Raw genomic sequence first — 20,114 nt, 5'->3', positions numbered from 1 at the left:
TGCACATCCACGATCCCGCCAACCGCGGGATTCAAACCCAGGACCTATCAGTCTCGCCCCAGGCGCTTAACCAACTAGACCACTGAGCTGGCATCCAACGGTGTTAATGTCTAACTTCAACCAATCCACGAAATTGCGCCACCATGAGAAGTCGTTACCAGTGGAGTTCAACCAGGTCTGTTGTGAGATAGGAACTCACTGAAGACAATGGTGTACTGCTGAGGAGTCCCATACTAGAACGAAACGGCTGTCCAATGCTTCCAGGTTTTCCATGGTGGTCTAGCTTCAATTGACTCATGATTTCAACCAGTGAAATTTTTAAAAATTCTCCACAAAACCCATTCTGATAATAAATATAGATAGCCAATCTAATGGATGTTCCATATTTCTGTTAATTAAACAATTCATTACTATCAAACTGGATTTTAAAAAAAAACACTTGTGTAGTAACAATTGCCATCAATCATTTCAAATGAGTTGTTATCAAAATCAATGCGTTACATAACTCAGTTGTACAATAAGAAAAAAGAAACAGACACGTCACGTGATAGTGGCGATTGGTTACTGAGCTAGTAGACAGATAGACATATAATGTTATAATTTCCCTCTCACTATTGATTTCACTGTATTGTACTCAGGATTTCTCTCTCATGTTATCTGGCTCTCGATTGCTGATCGGGAGTTGTGTGTCATGTTATCTAATCTAGTGGTCTAATAATTATCTGATATATTATTGAGTATATTGAGACAGTGTTTTCAGTCTAATGTTTATAGATTAGATCATATTATAAGTTGTTAATTGAGTGAGCGTAGAACATATGTTATTCAAAGTTGCATCAAAAACTTGTTTCTTCTATCATTTTGTTCGAGAGTACTTATCATTTTTCATCACATTTTAAACAAGGTACTTGACCTTCAACCAAATGCGCATCCTGGATTCTATTGCTTCCTACTATCCAACTTAACTGGAAGCACTTGACCTATTTGATAGTGCTTCACTAAAATTACCACTAGAAAAAGCCAAAACTTTGGGTCATTTCTCGAACCTTTTGAATTTTGGTAAATTAAAGCTCAGTATATTAGGGAAGATTGAATACTTCAGTTGAGAATAATTTTGATTGGGAATTGATAGACTGTGTATAAAATTAGAATCTGTGACGATAGTTTCGTCCTATTTGAGACTAATAATGACATAAACATCATATAAAATGAATAAGTTATCTGAACTCATTATCTTAGTAGACTAGGGCTTTGATATTTGAAGCGAAAGGAACTGAGTTCGAGTCCCAATTCGAATAATAAAACTAAGATATGGGGATATCTAACTGAATAGTTCAAAATAGGACGAAACACGCATCGTGGATTTCACTGTTAAATTTAATAAAGTATAAAACAAGGCAATTCTCACGGTGATTCACAACATTAACAATGGGTTAATTCAAACCGTTACTGTAAATGACATAGCTTATCAAATAAAAATGAAGAGAATTCAGCCAAAAGAAAATTCTTTTTCTTTTCGGCGAAATCATTTACTTAAGCTGTACATTTGGATATGGAAAATATATGTCTATAGAAAGATAGAAAATGTAGCATCATAAATCGATTCAAGATTCTTATTATCAAATAAGGTTACGCAATAGTCAAGGGATAAGAAAAGAATATAAGGATGAAAATAATTTACAAGTTAAATAGTTGACAGATATAAAGAAAAACGACAGCTTAAGTAAATGATTTAGTTGAATAGAACATTTCCTTCGCTGAATTCTCTATAATACTTGTTATGTCCTGACAAGAATAATGAATGGTAACTTTTGGGATCTATTGATGTACCAATACTATACGTATATTTCTATTGTATAATTATTAAGTAACTAAACTGTGCGTATTCATATTCCTCTTATTATAAGTTTTATTTTGACCCATGAACTATTATTATACGTTTTACCATTCTTGAGTTATACCCAGTATATTAGTTACTATCTCCCTCATTCACAGCTACATCTGGCTAATTCTTGTACAAATATTGTTCCATATTTTATTGGTACGTTGTGATCTGTTTGATTGGTATATAAACTCAGTATGTTTGAAATAAATGATTCATATCTCAGAGGCTCGGATTGGTGTTTTGAACTTAACTGGCTGGGCTAGGCGGAAAGCAGGACCAATCAGGACTCTAGGTTGCTCGCACGTGTTTTACCCGTCCATGGTCCAATTGGTAATTCACTGCTCTCTAATCCGCGGTCACATGTTATAACAACGCTAACATTTCTTATTTTAACATCACAATAATAATAATAATAGTACATTTCTAACTTACCATATCAATAATCATACGTCTAGAACTAAGTCGTTGTTTACGTGGAAAGTTCTCAAAAACATCATGACCTGGTTGACCTAATAAAGAAAATGCTATAGCTAAATGATGATTTTCCAATACAGATGAATCATTGTATAGAATTGCTAATTGATCATCTATAGGAAAGTAAAGAAAAAAGAACAACATGTTACTGATAGATAGTTTGTCTTATCGTTTTGGGTTTTTCTTTTAAATTTTGCTTTCACGATTTTATAATGTCATGAGAATTAAACGATACAAAAGTAAAACATAAACTTACCTATAGTTGGTTGATCACTGAGTATGGGGACCAGTGTCATGGTCATTTTAGTCTGTTAGTATAGACTGAATTCTATCGTTCATCTGAAGCAGGCGGTTCTTATCAAACCTCTAAACAATCCATTTTTATTCAAACAAGTCTAATTAGTAAATATGTCAACTTAAATTGACCAAGTATTTTGTGACCTTGTGGGTAAATACGTTTTCTTATATTTTTCGTAGTTAGATCTATTGCACGTTTTTCTATACAGATGTATGAGGTGCTTTGTCATGTTTCTATAGTCTTACTTATATATTTCATACATTATCTATTTTTATATGTGAGCTGAATTACACACTTAACTAAGCATCTTTGACTAGTAATAACCAGAGTTCACAACTCTACATCTATTCATTTATTCTCATTTCTGTCTGCTAAATAGTGTATAAGATCCAAACATCCTCAGCATTGTTCAGATTCAACTTTTTATTTCTTTTTGATACTGACAAGTCATTTGACAGAATATATATAAATTTAATAAGGATCTATATTTCATTATTTGTTAACATCATCTCATAATCGTCAATGGAGTTAACCAAGGGCTACAAGATTGGTCGCAGTCCAAATAGTTCAGTAGTAACGTAACAGATTCCAATGCTCGGCAATATGGATGAAAACCTCCCAGAAAGCATCTGTTCCTTTTTCATTCCAGGGATGTTTTGTTGACAAGTGGCAAATAGCATGGAATCTATATCAAACAGGACTTCTTATCGACTGCCCTCAACGTTACAACATACAAGCATACTATAATAATGATGATAATAATAATATCCATTGAGTATTTATCTATAAGTCTTTGTGTTTATTGTCCTATCGTTGATGTTCATAACTGAATTGTAATCGATCTTCGTACTACCATCAGTAAGTATTGTCTACATTCTTATATAGAGCTTATCAATTTGCTGAGATCGTTAATTTATTATGAAAATGATAGTAATAATAATTTATGATTGGTCTATTAGCATAATTATGCATTTTTCTAATGTAAGACATAAACAGCTGGAAACTGTATAATCAGTCAGAGAGGAACTATATTCACATTGTGTAAGGATGAATTAAATCATCCGATAGTAACATTTGGAATTCATAAAATAAGAGCTAAATGATGATAATATTTTAAGAAAAAAATAATGATAATAACAGACCAGTGTAGTACAATAGGAAAATTTATAATTATATTTTATTTTGATAAAGAATTATATTATCAGAAGGGGTTGGAATCCCGCGAGGCGGGATCATGGATGTGCATTGCCAAAGAGGAGTCTCACAATAGAACGAAACGGTCATTCAATGTTTTCAGGTTTTCCATAGTGGTGTCTAGCTTCAATTATCTCATGATCTCAACTATTGAAAAAGTTTTATCGCGCACTTTGGCTATGCTAAGCCACATAAAAAATGAGTTAAGGTCAACAATATAAATTATTTGTTAATTTTAAATAATTGAAGAGAAAAGAACTGTTTAATGGTCACTAATTTCTAGTGATTTTTTCTTTCTAGTTGAAGAGATTTTATAAAGACTGTTTTAACTTTTAGTTTGTATTCGTCCCAAGTTGATATCAGTTGGAAGTACTGTAGTGAACAAGAACACGTGTGGGGACAAGCGGACATATTTGAGAACAAAGTTACAGAATATCTCACTGAAATCTGAGAACCATAAAGTGAATAGTTAATTTGCAAAATATCAATCAGTTGTCTCAAATTTCATTGTTCGTGCATTTTCATACCAATTACTTTCCGTTCCCATCCTTTCCTTCTTGATTTACTGAAATACATTCTATCCCTGATCATCGTTATATAATACTTATGTGGATATAAGTAGCTCCCACTACAGTACCAGTGAAAACTAGGAATCAGTGAACAGCTATCTTATCGTAGTGTAGGATTGGTTAACAGTGACAACTTACAACCTCGTCCGGGATTAAATCCAGAACTTTCAAGTTTTGGGGCGAATGCCTAACCATGAAAATAACTCATTTGGAATCTTTCAGCTTAAACTTAAAGAAAACAATGTATTCTGATAACTTCTTGTATGATTGTATTACTTTTGTATCTATTATCCGTGGGACTTGTATCTACTTTCCAGACCTCAATCTTCAGTTTTCATAGTATTCGTAAGGATTGTGGAATTTTCAGGGCTTAAATTATAAGCTGATCACCGCTGAAAATCTGGAAGCACTGAACAGCCATTTCGTCCCAGTATAGGACTTCTCATCATTGTTAATATTAGTATTGTTGCGGTCTGTGACTAGTTCACAAGCGAAGATAAACTATCTCAATCTGTAATTTGTACAGATATTATAACTACACTTTCAATATAAACCGTTAGTATTTTTGTCAAGCAAATTATTGTTTGGCCTATTATTGGTCGTGAATCATCGGTTTGGGCACAACATCATCCGGTCTATATCTAATTTATCGACCGAGCAACCAGTCTTATCTAGCATTATTATTTCAAACCAGGATCAAATCCATTATTATATTTGTTCATTACAACAAGTATTATTTCGATTCTTTTATTATTTGTCTTATGAATATCATGTCAACATGTTGATATGCTATGTGACAACTTGATCTAATGTATATATGTACTAGACCCCTTACTGATCATGTCTAACTAACAGTTGTTTTTAAATGTAATAATTTATTCAACAAGATAATCCCATACAAATAAAACTGATAACAAGGCACTTATACAAAAAAGTCAATGCTGTAGTACAAATGTATTCATTTAGAAGGGAAAATAAATAACATAAATGTTTCAGTTACCACCAAACAATCATTAAAGTCAGAAGGGGTTTGTGGAGATTTTTAGAGATTTCACTGACTGAAATCATGGGTCAATTGAAGCCAGACCACCATGGAAAACCTGGAAGCACTGGACAGCCGTTTCGTCCTAGTACGGGACTCATCAGCAGTGCGCATCCACAATCCCGCACCCCACGAGATTCGAACCCAGAACCTATCAGTCTCGCCCCAGGCGCTTAACGAACTAGACCAGTGCTTCCAGGTTTTCCATGGTGGTCCAGCTTCAATTGACTGATGATTTCAATCAGTGAAATCATTAAAGTAACTAGACTTTCTAGTATTTGTATTGGTAAATGTAAAGTGTTCAATTCAATGGTAGCGCCTTTATGGTTAACAAAGGTGTATTCAGTCGATAAATTTCACAGATCGTTAAATTTCAATGAATAAGACTGAAATTTAATGATGATAATGATATCTGATTAACTGATATACCAGTATAGATTGATTTGTTAAGTGGTAAAAGTTATTGTGTAGGAAACCCTGATTGGTATTGGTTTTATGCTAGTTCCGACTCATCAGCAAGATGTACTTACAATCTTAAAAGGATCTGATGCTATCAGTAGGATTCAAACACTTGTCACTCAGTTTCACAGTTTAGGATATCACTACTGAGGTATTGAGGAATTGACTGATGTTCTATAGTACCTAATCGACTTAGGATAAATTGGTTTGTTGAAATCAATCAAATGACACAATACAAATGTATTTCATTTGATTGTACTTTATCATTAAACAATTTGATGAATCTTTTTAGAAATCTTTAGAACGTTTCATCTAGACATACTTCTATCCTAATGTTAATATTTCCACTAAAACTCATACGTTGATATCTATTCCTTCAAACCTTTGAGTAGTAAACTAAGCGAGAATATTGAAATTGAGATAGTTTATCTATCTGATAAATCCATAATAGAATGAAACTCACATACATAATTCCTTTCCTGACTATTATAAAAACAACAACATAATAAGCTCATAAGTATAAACATAATCGAGTCATCTGTTAAAAACGTTCATATAACAACAAGAATAGGTCATATTTATTGGCAAATATCAATATAAAAGAAGGGGGAAATATATACTCTTAGACTAATAATATAACTATTGTTTATACAAAAGTAAATGATGTTTGTTTTTATAAAGGATAAGTTTATCAACTTTATTTCATTCAGTAGAAGACTTGAGTAAGCTATTTTCCCAATCCTATTTTTTCAAATTCACATTCATTAAGAAAGTTGAATAATGACAATGTTTAAGTTCTTATCCCATATAAACAGACAACAATGAAATGTATCTTTGAAAAAAAACAATGTTTATTATCTAATCATTTTAAAAGAGATATCAATTATTGATTAAGGAATTAATCATAAATGATTTATAGTTTCATCGTCAATAAATAATTCCCAGAGTTCTAATGAAGAGCCGTAACTATTTATGTTTAAACATGTCGGATAGGAGGCGGTTAGTCATTAATAATATTGATGAAGTGATTATACAGTTTCACGAAATGTACATATAATCTCAAGGATATGTGTTCACTGAAAGATTTGAAGGCATCAGAATTCTGTCTATGGTGCAGTGATGAAGGTACATTATTCAGAAATCTCATTCTAGAATGTTACAACTGTCCAGTGTTCCTGATTTATGGCAATTGTCTAACTAAAATCAATTATTGATTTAAACCATAGAATCCAACAAAATCATCAAGAAAAAACCCATTTATAATAACAAATTTTCGTGAAATGAAAACTTACTTGTATTAATTAAATATTGATTTGTAACCCCTGGATGACCGACATCATGGATAGCACATGCAAATAGTACTGTGAAAATTTCTAAATCTGTAAATACAGACTGATGAATGAAGATTGATAATATTTTCATAATTGATAAGAGACATGTATGATGTATGTATATATTAGATGAAAGTGAGAATTACATGAAAAAGAAAACAAAACAAAACGAAACACAAAGAATAAACATATCTATTTCAATGGGAATTAAAACATGGAAATAAAGTACTAGGATGAATATTTGTTTAAAGAAAAAACATCACATATTATGAATGGATATAAATGATCGGATTCTAATTGATAGAAAACAAACTTAACTTTTTAACAAGATCTTAGATTCCTTTTTCAAATATTTTGTTTAAACCATAGCTGATGGTATGTTATTGACATTGAACTGATTGGATCCTATTATTATAACTAATTTATTACTGATCTTAATCAATCAAATGTAGTTGTTAGGAAAGCAGTCAACTCATTAGGAATTATTCAAATAGAGCATGTATGAAAGTCATTTACATCACAGTCAGTCAGTCAGCTACAACGTAGGACCAGGCACATATTTGCATCGGCTCAAGTTGCTACACCTCATTAACACAACAAGGTCAACACCGGATTCATAAAAGTAGTTAATTCAGAGGTGGTAACATAGAAGGATTGCATATAAGGGTGTAGTACAGGAAGAAAGAATTAGTTCATAGAAAGAAAGATATGAAGCGATTTTAATCTCTTAGTTTAAGGGAAGACAGAGAGTGTATATACCGACGCCTTTGTGATTGATTTTGAGCCATGTCACCAAGAGTCTCCAACCATTGGTTACGATAGTCACGTGGACCCCAACCGAATAGTTTGCATCTCACAACATGGCTCAGACTAGAAGTTAGTGATTTCAAGCACTGATGTCACGTTTTGGTTTGGCCGCCCCTAACCTTCTTCCAACCATTTATATCACAGATTGAATTTAGTTAGAAAACCAAGAAGTACTGGACAGCTGATACATTTTCTTATGTGGCTTTTCAGCAACGCATATCTACAACTCTACTAGGGATCTAACTGAACCCTCAGGTCACACCGTGAGAGCTTAAGATCTAAATGACTAAGCTGAAGTTCAAGCTTTAATCTATTCGCCGTATTTAGAAGTGTCCATCTTTGTGTATAAACCATGTAATTCGTGCGATAATGTTGATAACTCACATTTTAAGTGATCAGTATAATATAACGTTATTTATTAAATATTACTTGATAAAAAATTGGATGTTAGAAATGGAAGTTTAATAGGTATCAGTGTAGATAAATTTCACTGTTTAAACACTGTTGGAAGGGGGGAGGCGGGGTTCAATTAAAGTTATTCCAATGGTTGGAGACTCTAGTTGACATGGCTCGATCACAATGGCATAGGTGCATACACTCTCTGTCTTCCCTTAAACTGTGAGATTAGAATAGCTTTATATCTTTCTTTCTATGAACTAATTCTTTCCTCCTGTACTACATCCTCATACACAATCCCTCTTTTATATATTACCGCCATTGAAGTGAAGGCTTCTATGAATTCGGTGTTCATCTTGTTGTGCTAATAAGGTGTGGAAACTTGAGCCGATGCATATATGTGCCTGGTTCTACGTTGTAGCTGACTGACTGACTATTCAGCTCTAAATTAATTTTTCATTTAATTTTAATAATGGATGATCTAATTACTAAAATGAACTTGATTTATTTGAAAAAGAATTACAGCTAATTTTGCATGCTCATTTAATTGGCAACTGATATGTATGTTGTAGCTATTTTGTTGTTGAAGGACATCGGTTTGATAGACAATTCTATTCATTTAATGCCTAGTCAATTTTAGAAAGAAATCTAATCTTACATCAATTTGAATCATGTGAAAATTTGGGATCGAATTCAATATGTAGGTGAATAATTAAGCCTATCGTATTCCTTCTGATATAAAAGTGAATCATGTGATCACATTATTGATTAATTTCGATAGGTAATTCATGTTCTAGTGAGAAGTAAAGATCAATGGGATTCAACTGTGTCGGATCCGTGTTAGTTACATATAAATAACATTGGAATATAGTTGGATATTATTGACTGAAGTTATAAGTGTAAATCACTAGATGTCAACTTGGTAGCTTAAGGGTTACGAATATGCTATAAGATCTGAAGACATTAGATTACTGTGCCCAATGAGGTGATGGATACTCACTTCTAAGGAGCGGCATACTAAAATGAAATGTCTGTTCAGTGTTTTCTGATCATCAATAATCGTTTAACAAAGTTTAGTCCATTATGTAAACCCTAAATTTTCAGTAATCTACATTAACTGTTTATACCAACAGATTTAATATTTAACATAGATAATATTAATTGTCTGTAAAGAAAGTCACCGTACATGTACTTCAGTTTATTCAAGATTTTTCAAGTGCTGTTACCAAAGTAAACTTTACTGATGATAATATTTGAATTTTGAAATTCATTTATGCATACACAAACATAGATTAACACAGTGAAACAACACAACGTACTAGTAACACTAAAATCTATGTAGGCAGAGTATACTATAGATACAAATTTAATAAGGAAATTGTTGTTATGCTAAATGGAGAACGTCAGTGTAGTTTTTTTCCCCAATGAGGATAACATTTAGGTCAATTTACAATCAGTCAGCGTGTTGACATCTTTACAACTTATTAATTAACACCAGCAAAATGTAAATCAATCTCGTAAATGGTGATCACTCGAATGAACAAACAAACCCAATCAAGATGAGATAGTCAAGATTCATGAAGATAACATAAGCCAAGAGACAAAGATAATCATACCATCAGAAAATAAATTAATCTAATGATTTTGAAATAATCTTTAAAATACTATTCGCTTTTATGTTCCAAAGTATGTAAATTCATTTTGTATTGTTTGTTTGAATCTTTCCATTAATGTTTAGGACTGTAATTGATCAGTTTCCTATTGATGTATGTACATCGTGTGCGGATTACTTCGATATCGCTTTAAGTCAGAAGAGTTCTAAGCAAAGATGGATGGTATCTAGCAGAGAAATCCAGGACGTGCGTTTCGTTATATTTGAAACTCGTCAGCTGGATGTATCTGCATCTCGGCGTCTGAAGTGAACTGTACCAGGTTCGACTCCCGAAGTGAACATCAACTCTGCGATGCAGGTGAATTCCCCAAATAGGACGAAACCTGCATCCTGGATTCCACTGCTAGCCATCATACATCTTTGCTTTCAAAGTATGTGTTGAGATAACAATGAAAGCCTTACAATTCAAACAAGCTAATTAACCAATCAACTAATCATCTAAGAAGAGCTACATTATATATCACACAAACCGTAATAAATAAACTAAAATTAATAATGATAATATAACATTATGGTTTACCTCTAATGATTGTGCATTTAATAATACATGTGTTGACTGTACAACATCAGCTGCATGAACACGATTATGATACGGATTATCGTTATATTTCTCTTCAACAGCAGTCATGTATAGAAGTAGATTACGTTCAGGTATAGCAAATTTTTGCAAAAGATTTCTTTTCTGTAGAGAAAAATGATAAAAAAAAACAAATATTTGATGATAAAATAATGAAGTAGATTTTGAAACTGCCATAATTTTTTTTATATAGAGATAAATATTTAGTAGAAAGGATTTAGTGGAGATTGGCCTAATTTGTAAGGTGTATTCGTCACAGATTGATCTTAGTTGGGTTACCATTGAAATTCAGGGGCCACTAGACAGCTGTTTCATCCTATTATGGAGCTTCCCAAGAGTGAGTACTTACAACCTCACTAAGGATCTAACCTAGGAATTTCAGGTTTTGAGACAAATCCTTTCAGGATTATAGAATAGATGGATTGTGATAAGCAATGGGATCTAGTACGAGAGTTCCATCTTATTCTGAACTCGTCAGCTGAGTGCACTTGTGTCCTAGTGCTGAAATCCACATTGGGACTTGAACGCAGTATCCTTCATTTCGGACGTAAAATGCATTATCGACTGCGTTAGTGAGTTCAGAAAGCTTGTACAGTGAGTAAGGATTTAATTTAATTTGTTATAGCTTGAATTGTCTTGTTATTTATGTTCTTGACAGAATTATGATCGATCTTAGTTTACATTTGTGAATCCTGTTTGGATAGCTTAGATATAGCCAGTTTTCATAAGTCAGAGGGATCGATTAGAATCTATGAATCGGCATCCAGGGTAAAATTTTTATTTTAATCAGTTGGCAGTGTAGCGTTATGACCATCTCGTGCTATAGATAACATGTTTCTTTGCCGACAAACCTAAACTCCACCGGTCTTGACTTATCATTAGAAAATCAAGCACGTTTTGAAGCAAGTGACTAGTGAAATGACCATAACAATTTGGTTTAACGGATTTCCAGCGGATTGGTTCAAAGTTAGGTTCTTTCTAATGATTTTGTATGATTTGTTATATCACCCGTCAATGTGAGATCAAAAAACTGCTCCATCTAAATTGATTTGGGCAGTTATGTAATATCTCTAGGTCTCACACACAAATAATCTAGTTCAGAGCCGAATACATAAACGTTTACTATGTAAACGAGTTCTATTATTATCACTATTATGGTTATTATAACTATCTAGATAAATAATAATCCAGTGTCTTCACATAAATCACCTTAGAAAAAATTTACGTTGATCCACCAATGCGAAGTAACTGCTATTATATTTGTCTAATCCCGGACACAAACGTGTTTCAAATGTATTATCTTGTGAATTGATTATAACTCCAGAATTTGTATTGACAAGTGGAAAAAATTTGCTTCTATTCCTATCGGTACTATAACTATAGATTGCATTTATGTCTTTCTAATGAGTACCTGGTAGCACAAAACCTAGGTCAAGTAGGGTTTCCTGTTGACTTGCTTCATTCATTTGGCAACAAAGCTCATTTCAAGCAATATTGAGCCACTTAGATTAGTGATTATGTCTAAAATTGATTAGTAGAATCGAATCAATATTAAGAACTAGGTGAACGTGAAATTGGTCACTACTCAGTGGTAAATCAATAGAAATATCTTAGTCCTACAGGAATTTTATCACGGTCAAAATAAATTAATGGTAACGTCTCACACTGTGAAGCCAAGTGACATCAATTTGAGTCCAACAGAGTATAGCAGTTATCTTAGGATGGCAGGTATGCCTTAACGATAAATGCTGACCATGAGGTTTTTATTTATAACTGTTCTACTTATAAGTACTTGGTATTAATTCTTTTCATGTCACTGAATAAGTTGACTTTTGTCAAGCTAACTGTTCTTTTATTGGTTAACACATGTACTCGTAAATTAATCCACGGACTGATCTTAGTTAAACCATCACTGAAAACCACGAAGAACCGAATATCTGTTTCTTTCTAGTATGGGACTCAGTACAGAGAATCAGGAGCCCGCCTGCGCGGATCAAACTCAGAATCTTCGGTCTCGGATGCGAACACACTTTGTTTGGACAGTCATTTTGAACCTGCCATTCGTGTGCTTTAGAGCTTTGAAGGTTGACCGAATTCGGGTGCCTTATTCCGGCGTTTTGGGCAATGAAGCTTTTCGACTCAGTCAGTTACAAACATTTACGAGCCTCAGAATCATAATCCTCACGACACTGCTTACAATAGAGAATGCGCGGATCGATTTTCTAAAGTGATTCACAGAGAAACATGAATATCTGAAATTGTTCTGTAAAACTGTTCGTTGTAATTTCGTTCAACAGAACCATCACAATCTTAAGTGGCTTACGTTGGGGTAGATGGAGGAGGCAAAGTAAAGATTATCAGAAACTGAACGTAACATTATGTTGAAAACACATGTATTTTAACATTAAGCAATCAAAAATCCAAGTCATTTCTAGGCATAAAAGCTAATGGATTTGGCCAGTTTCGAACTAAGACTATTCAGTGGTGCATATCCTAGACCCTACTGTAGATTGAACCCAGGTCCTTCGATCTCACTTAACTTTTAGACAGGTATGTAACAGTGCGGGCTCAATAGTCTAAAGGTTAAGCATTCATTGAAAGATTCAAAAGTTCTGGGTTCATTCTCTGATCAGGTCGTGGAACTGTCGAACTACCACTACTCTAGTATGAAAATAATACAGTTGAAACATAAACAAATAAATAAGATGATGAAATTTTAAAAACCTACCTGTACAATATTATAAAATACACACGTTAGTGGATTAGTAGTAAGTTGGTCTACTTCAAATATATCAATACCCCATAGATCAAGGGAAGTTTTTAGAAGCTAAAGCAAAAAAAAATAGAGGAACGAATTAAGAGCAAATTAGTTGTAGTTTGGAAAATTTATGAACAAAGGAATTAAATTTGTCGACAAAAGAGGGAGAGTGAGAGAGTAAAATCAAACACTATTTAGAAAAATGTATTCATTTTACAAGAGGTGAGAAATTATGAATGTCTAGTTAAGAATTTAATCATGTTGGTTATGACATTGATGTTGACTAAATGACTAACGATCTGAGGGTTAACAACATCGAAGTTACTAAACAGATAAAATACTCAAGTCTTAAGTGAAAAATTAACGGAATTTAAACGTAATTGAATTGTAACTCAATAGTCCAAAAATTAAACATTCACTTAACCGCATAAAGATCTTGCATTCCACCACTGGTGAAGTTGTGACTACGTACTGCTGAGAAGTTTCAGACTAGTTGCTTACTTGCTTACGCCTGTTACCCCTCGTGGAGGAGTATGGGCCGCCCATCAATACTCTATATTCAACTCTCTCTTGGGCAGTCCTTTCCATTTGCTGTTCATCTTTCCCATGTCTGCTTCCAATTCTCGACTCAGTGTGTTCTTTGGCCTTCCGCTTTCCCGTTTCCATTTGGGATTCCAAGTTAGGGCTTGCCTTGTGATATAGTTTGGTGGTTTCCGTAATCTATGATTGTTCAATGATGATCCGTAGTGTGGCGATTCAGTCTATGCACGATCGATCGTCATGGAATCTAGTCTGTTGATCTCGAAGTTGAGCGTCTACTGAGTCTTTCGTCTGGTTCAGCAACACTCTGTTGAAAGCATTTCCTGATACTGACAGTAGTGTGATGCCTCTATAGTTCTCACATTTGCTCAGATCTCCTTTCTTTGGTATCTTGATAAGGTACCCTCCTTTCCAGTCCGTCGACACTTGTTCTTCCTCCCAAATATTCCTGACCAGAACGTGAAGCATACTCGTAGTTACTTCATTGTCTGACCTTAGAGCTTCAGCTGGTATTTAGGAATTGGTATCAGGTCTATTCAAGAGTTCCTCAAAGTGTTCTACACATATTTTCCTCTGTTCTTAAATCTCGGTGATTGTCTTGCCTTCTTTGTCCTTTTCCGGTCTCTCTGGTTTAGTATATTTCTGTACTAGTTTCTTCGTAACATCATACTTCTTTCTCCTACGGCTTTTCCCGCTGTCGTTACTAGGTCCTCCATGTATTTCTGATTGTCGGCTCTAATGCTCTTCTTCATTTGCTTGCTTGCTTCTGTATATTCAGCTTGGTCTTGACTTTCTCTATTCGTGTTCGGCTGTTGTTAATTGCTGTCTTCTTGTGCCTTACGTGCTTCTTTGGACAGCATCAGAGTAACTCCTTGAGTGTATGGAGCATCTTCCTCTTCATGACCGGAGTACAGCAGCATCTTTGTCGTATCTAGACTTTGCTGTCCAGCTTGAGTCCAATGGTTTTCACTTATTCCGTATACTGACGAGTTATATCTCCACATTTCCATAGCTATTTGGTTGATCCTCCCGGTCTCCCACATTTTCTGGACGTTTCATATAGATATAAGAGTTGTTGCTCTGGTTGTTAGAAGGGGCATCGGCCTCGTGACTTCCGAAGAATTTTGGCTTTCATCATGAGGTGTCATGATTCTTCCTTCAACTCGGAGGGCAGAGTTTACATGGTTTATTTGTTTAATCTGGTTGGCGTTTTTCAGCTAGGTTGATTTTTATGGAATAGCGTTGTCGACCCAATGCCCAACCCTCCTTCTTTATACGGGCTTGGGACCGACAATAACTCTAGAAGAGCTACATGCCGAGTTTTTCAGATTAATACGAAATAGATATTCAAGTTTTGATGATCATTTAACTAAGTTCAGTCCATTCTATAAAATTCTGAATATTTAAGGTTAAATCATCTGAACAGCTCATTGAACTTTACTACTTACACGTACACGAGTGCTTAAAACGAACATGATCATTAGATAATATGATTTATTTGGCGAATATAAGTTCTTGTGTTTGAACTCAAATAATTTTATTGTGTAAGGGCAAGTGAAATCATGCGGTTGCCCATAGTGAAATAAATGAAAAAAGAATTTGAACTTATAACTTACTGATGAAAAGTTGTGTTTCAATTACAAAGCTACCACTATCCAAATAATGAAAGCTATTTCTATGAAGGGAGTTATGAGTGTCGCTTATAAACTGTTTATGTTAAATTATTATGATCATTAGTGTATAGGATGCTTAAAAATACAATAAAAATGATTTGATGTTGATTAAACTAGAGAATGTCATATACATTGTGGGTTCGATAGATTCATATTCTCTCAAAGTATGTTGCCAATACCTAATCTTTTCTGTGACTGATACTGTTATTACTTCTACGACTCTCGTACGACACTGTGCTGATGTGATATAGCAAATTGAACCGGTGATCATATTGTCGAGTTCTACTTTGAGAATAAATAACTACTTTATTAATCATAATGAATTGGTCTTATTTTCTTGAGATATCAATGACATCTTTGGTCGGTAAACTGCTTTGTCGGAGACAAAACGATGACAGATAAACGTGAATAGTGCTTGAATTCATGCTTAGGTAATTTCTGTCGTATTTTTAATGTGAATCGGGTACTGTAAAAGTAATGTTGTGTTTTTTGCTAAATAGTGTAAGTTGTTACCTTTTAATGTAAATTTACACGGTTAATCAAAATCTAAAAATAATGGTGAATTGTTTATTGCGATTATTGATAAATTTGATTTCTAACTTTTTAAGACTGTTGCTTATCTGACAATTATGCAGTGTAGTCGGTAGGAAATCTAACTCAACCTAAGCGTCGTGCTGGTAAGCAGTTGTCAGGGATCCGTACATGCGATCTAGAGGGAACCGATACTCTCTATGGGGTTGGGTCAAAGATACACTTTACTGACGAGCATCAAATAGAACGAAACCTAGATCCAGAGTTTTCTGTAGATTATCTCAAACAGTAAAGATCATAATAAAATGCACTCAATGTCGATTCGTTTAAAATAGTTCGGTTACTTTGGAACTTGATCAATAGGATATAATCAATACTGAAGGTTTGGACAAACGTGATATTAGTGATTAATCAATTGTAATTATGCTTTGTTAACACAGTGATTTTCCGGTTTAATGGATGGAAAAAGTGATAAAAAAGGATAAAGATAATGATGATAAATTTAAATAATAATTAAATATTATGGACTTGGTCGGTGAGGGATTGAATCTCACTTAGAGCATCAGTTCCTTCAAGATTACAGATACGATCTCTGACGAGTGCCAGGTAGTATAGGACGTAGGTACAACATTTATTATCAAATATCTCTAACTATATTATAATTAAACATTGTAATTTGAGCCACGACATAACATTACCTATACAACGCGTGACACTTAACAAGATCGTAAGTTTTCTTTATTGAGGTGTGCTATATTACAACAAGACATCTATCTAGAACTCTCCAATTTTTCTAATAATTGCTGAGCTGAAACTCTAATCCGTGATGAAAACTGCACTATATATATAGTCTAAAATACAAAAGAACCAAAGAATAAATATGAAAACTTACATCTTCAAGTTTCTTTGGATTTGTTGAATTTATTACATATGGTACAATTTGTGTTTGTGAATAATGGATTTTATCATATTCACTATGATGTTGATGAGATTGAGGAGGAGGAGGAGGAGGAGGAGGAGGAGGTGATGTACCAGAAGAATGGATTGACATTGTGATATGAGAATTTCCACTAGATTTAATCATTATATTATTATTATTATCATTGTCATTACTATTAGTATTTTCATTTACATTCACATTACTATTCATTTTCAATGATAATGTTGATAGTGAGGAAGATAATTTCGACAATGATTTACTCATTATAGTAGATCCCATTGTTGCGGTTGTACTTTTAATTGTGCTAGGAATATTACTACTGTTATTATCACTAGTCACTGCTATCATTGTATCACCATCAGTAATGTCAGTCAGTGTTGTTGTTGCTGCTGTTGTTTGAATTGTTTCACCGGGTTCAACAGTTCTAAATAAATACATACCAGTTGATTCTGAATTATTTATGTTATCTAAAGGTTTATATGTATTCATTTCAGAAAGATTATCATGATTATTTATTATTATATCTTTATTTATACTATTCGACATTATTCCATGTGTATTATTATGTGATATCATAGATGGATGATTTGTAGTTGTTAATGGATCATTTTCTTTTGAATCTAAAAATGTTGAACAAATATATTCGGATATTTGTTTGCCACTTTGACCAGCATCAGCGAATTGACTTAATTCTTTATTTAGCATTTTCTTAAACTATAATTAGAAAAAAAAATAACAAAAAAGAAACTGTAAGTCACTATTGAGCTATAAAATGGAACATTGAAATATTTATTCAACAATGTAAGGAACGAATTGCTTTTGATCTAAAATAATAATTAGATCAAATGAAACATAATGAACGTATTTAGTTAAAATTAATTATTATTATTATTATTAGAGGAAAATACTTTGACATTATTCAAGTAACTGAATATAATATTCGATTGGTGCGGAGGTAAGAAATGAAAATCATGAAATATGGGTAGTAGTAGTAGTAGTAGTGTGGTGCGCGCTACTTATATTGATATAAGAAGTATATGATGCGAGTCAGGAATGTAATGTCTGGCAGCAGAAGATTGGGAAGATCAAGAAAGAAAGAACGGGAATAGAAATCAATTAGTATAGAGATGCAAGAAAAATGAAGTTCAAGACAATTATTCAACATTTTTCAAATTAGGTATTATAGTATGGTTTTTCTATTTTACCAAGTAACTCTGTGATTATACGTTAAATATAATTCGGTTGTCCTCACCTGTGTTTTCCTTCACTACATTTGGTGTCGCTGCCTCCACTGAGGAAGAAGATTCCATGGCCGAAGGAATTTGAGGACGGAGATATGGTGGGCTTCCTGAAGGAGTTTGAGGCCGTGGCGGAGCTGGTGGGAGTAAAGGAGCCGAAGGCAAAGATGGTGGTGCTGGGGACTCTGCTGAGAGGCAGGGCGAAGGGTGTATATGACAGCTTGGACGATGCTGGCGGAAAGACGATATGGGGGACAGTCACGGAGCGGTTGTCTGTCACCGTTTCCCAGCAGCTGAAACTAGTAGGCGAAGCGTAACCTATGGACATCAGTGAACAAGCGAAGGTGACCTGACAGCTGATGACACGAACAGTAGCTCCGGTAGGGTGCGGAAAGCAGGAGATAAATGGTGTCGAGAAGATTGAGGAGCTGGAGCATGAGATTGCGGCAATACGAGTGAATCATAAAAGGAATGATAAATGTTCAATAATTGTCTCGAACTTCATTTTCCTTGCATCTCTGTAGTAATTTATTTCTATTCCCGTTCTTTCTTTCTTGATCTTCCCAATCTTCTGCTGCCAGACATTACATTCCTGACTCGCGTAATATGCTGCTTATGTCAGTATAAGTAGCACGCACCACAGTAGTATCTGTAGGTTACTAGTATTTAATCATAGGCTTATGTTGGTGCCGCCCAATCGAGTGGTGCTGTGGTTAAACACAGGGAACTAGGAAAAGATAACTAATCGGTTGATGAAACTGTAAATTTCCATCAACTGAAGTGATTAAGACACGTGTTACTTGCTTAATTACACCTACTCTTTGATGTGTAATTTTAAAGGATGTAGGAATAAGTTGACTGAAAACTAGAGGCAGCCAAACTAAAACGTGGCGTCAGTCCATGAAGTTATATTGGTAGGTTCACATCAATTCATTGGGGTCTACGCAGTTATTATGATCGCGATCAGTAGTTAACGACTTTAGGTGACATGCATGAAAATTAACCACTGATTATATTCTTCTAGCTCTTGAATTGTAAAAGTGCTTTATAATTTTTGTACTCGAATTATCTACTGTAGGCTTAGTCATTTTACTACCATTAATGCTACTTTAGTATTTATCTTGATAATTTTATCTTACCGTGCTGACGTGGCAACTAAAACCGGTGTATATAAGTACCAGGTTTTGTGTTGATTATGATTGACTGAGTTAATATTTTTTTATAATGCTTTTATATAACCCTTATTGTATGCAGAACATGCTAACGAAGACACGCATGGAAACCTGCATTTTGGCAAAATTCTTCAATTTTCGAACAACGAGAAGTGTACTAAGCTCATATATGATTTTGAGATGGTACAGAAGATTTGTAGCTCAGAGAACAAAACTCCATTAAAATAATCCACCTGAGCTACAAATCTTCACCATCCTTATTGTAAGCTTGCTTTTTAACTCATTAATCACTAATGCATCTTCCACTGCTTAAGAATTTGTTTTGAAATAAGCTGTTAAGAAGTAACAATCACAACAGTAAATATTTTATAAACTTTAATTTCAGAATCATATGAGAAATAAATATTATGCGAATGGTAATATAAATGGAATTTTCGGTTATGACACCAAGAATTTCTCTAGTGTAAAAAGCCTAAAGTTAAGTGTAGCTTCTCATGGTAATTTATTTCCTTAGATTTAATTTTCAAATATTTAAATGTCAAAAGTAACACCATTATA

General features: G+C 33.8%; 1 protein-coding gene across 3 annotated transcripts in view; it reads right to left on the bottom strand.

Moving 5' to 3' along the window:
• Positions 1-20,114, bottom strand: part of PDE4D_1 (cAMP-specific 3',5'-cyclic phosphodiesterase 4D) — a gene marked incomplete at its 5' end in the record, with an annotated part of 193,579 nt that overhangs the window by 8,955 nt on the left and 164,510 nt on the right. For all 3 annotated transcript variants that reach the window (XM_051216755.1, XM_051216756.1, XM_035732328.2), the window contains 5 exons: positions 2,318-2,472; positions 7,214-7,313; positions 10,648-10,809; positions 13,433-13,531; positions 17,099-17,860. In XM_051216755.1, the coding sequence (XP_051065363.1) occupies positions 2,318-2,472; positions 7,214-7,313; positions 10,648-10,809; positions 13,433-13,531; positions 17,099-17,860 (1,278 nt within the window). The remainder of the gene's footprint in view (positions 1-2,317; positions 2,473-7,213; positions 7,314-10,647; positions 10,810-13,432; positions 13,532-17,098; positions 17,861-20,114) is intronic.

Source organism: Schistosoma haematobium, chromosome 6, assembly GCF_000699445.3.
Source record: "Schistosoma haematobium chromosome 6, whole genome shotgun sequence".
NCBI classification, from domain to species: domain Eukaryota; kingdom Metazoa; phylum Platyhelminthes; class Trematoda; order Strigeidida; family Schistosomatidae; genus Schistosoma; species Schistosoma haematobium.
This window is presented reverse-complemented; position numbering and strand designations above follow the sequence as displayed.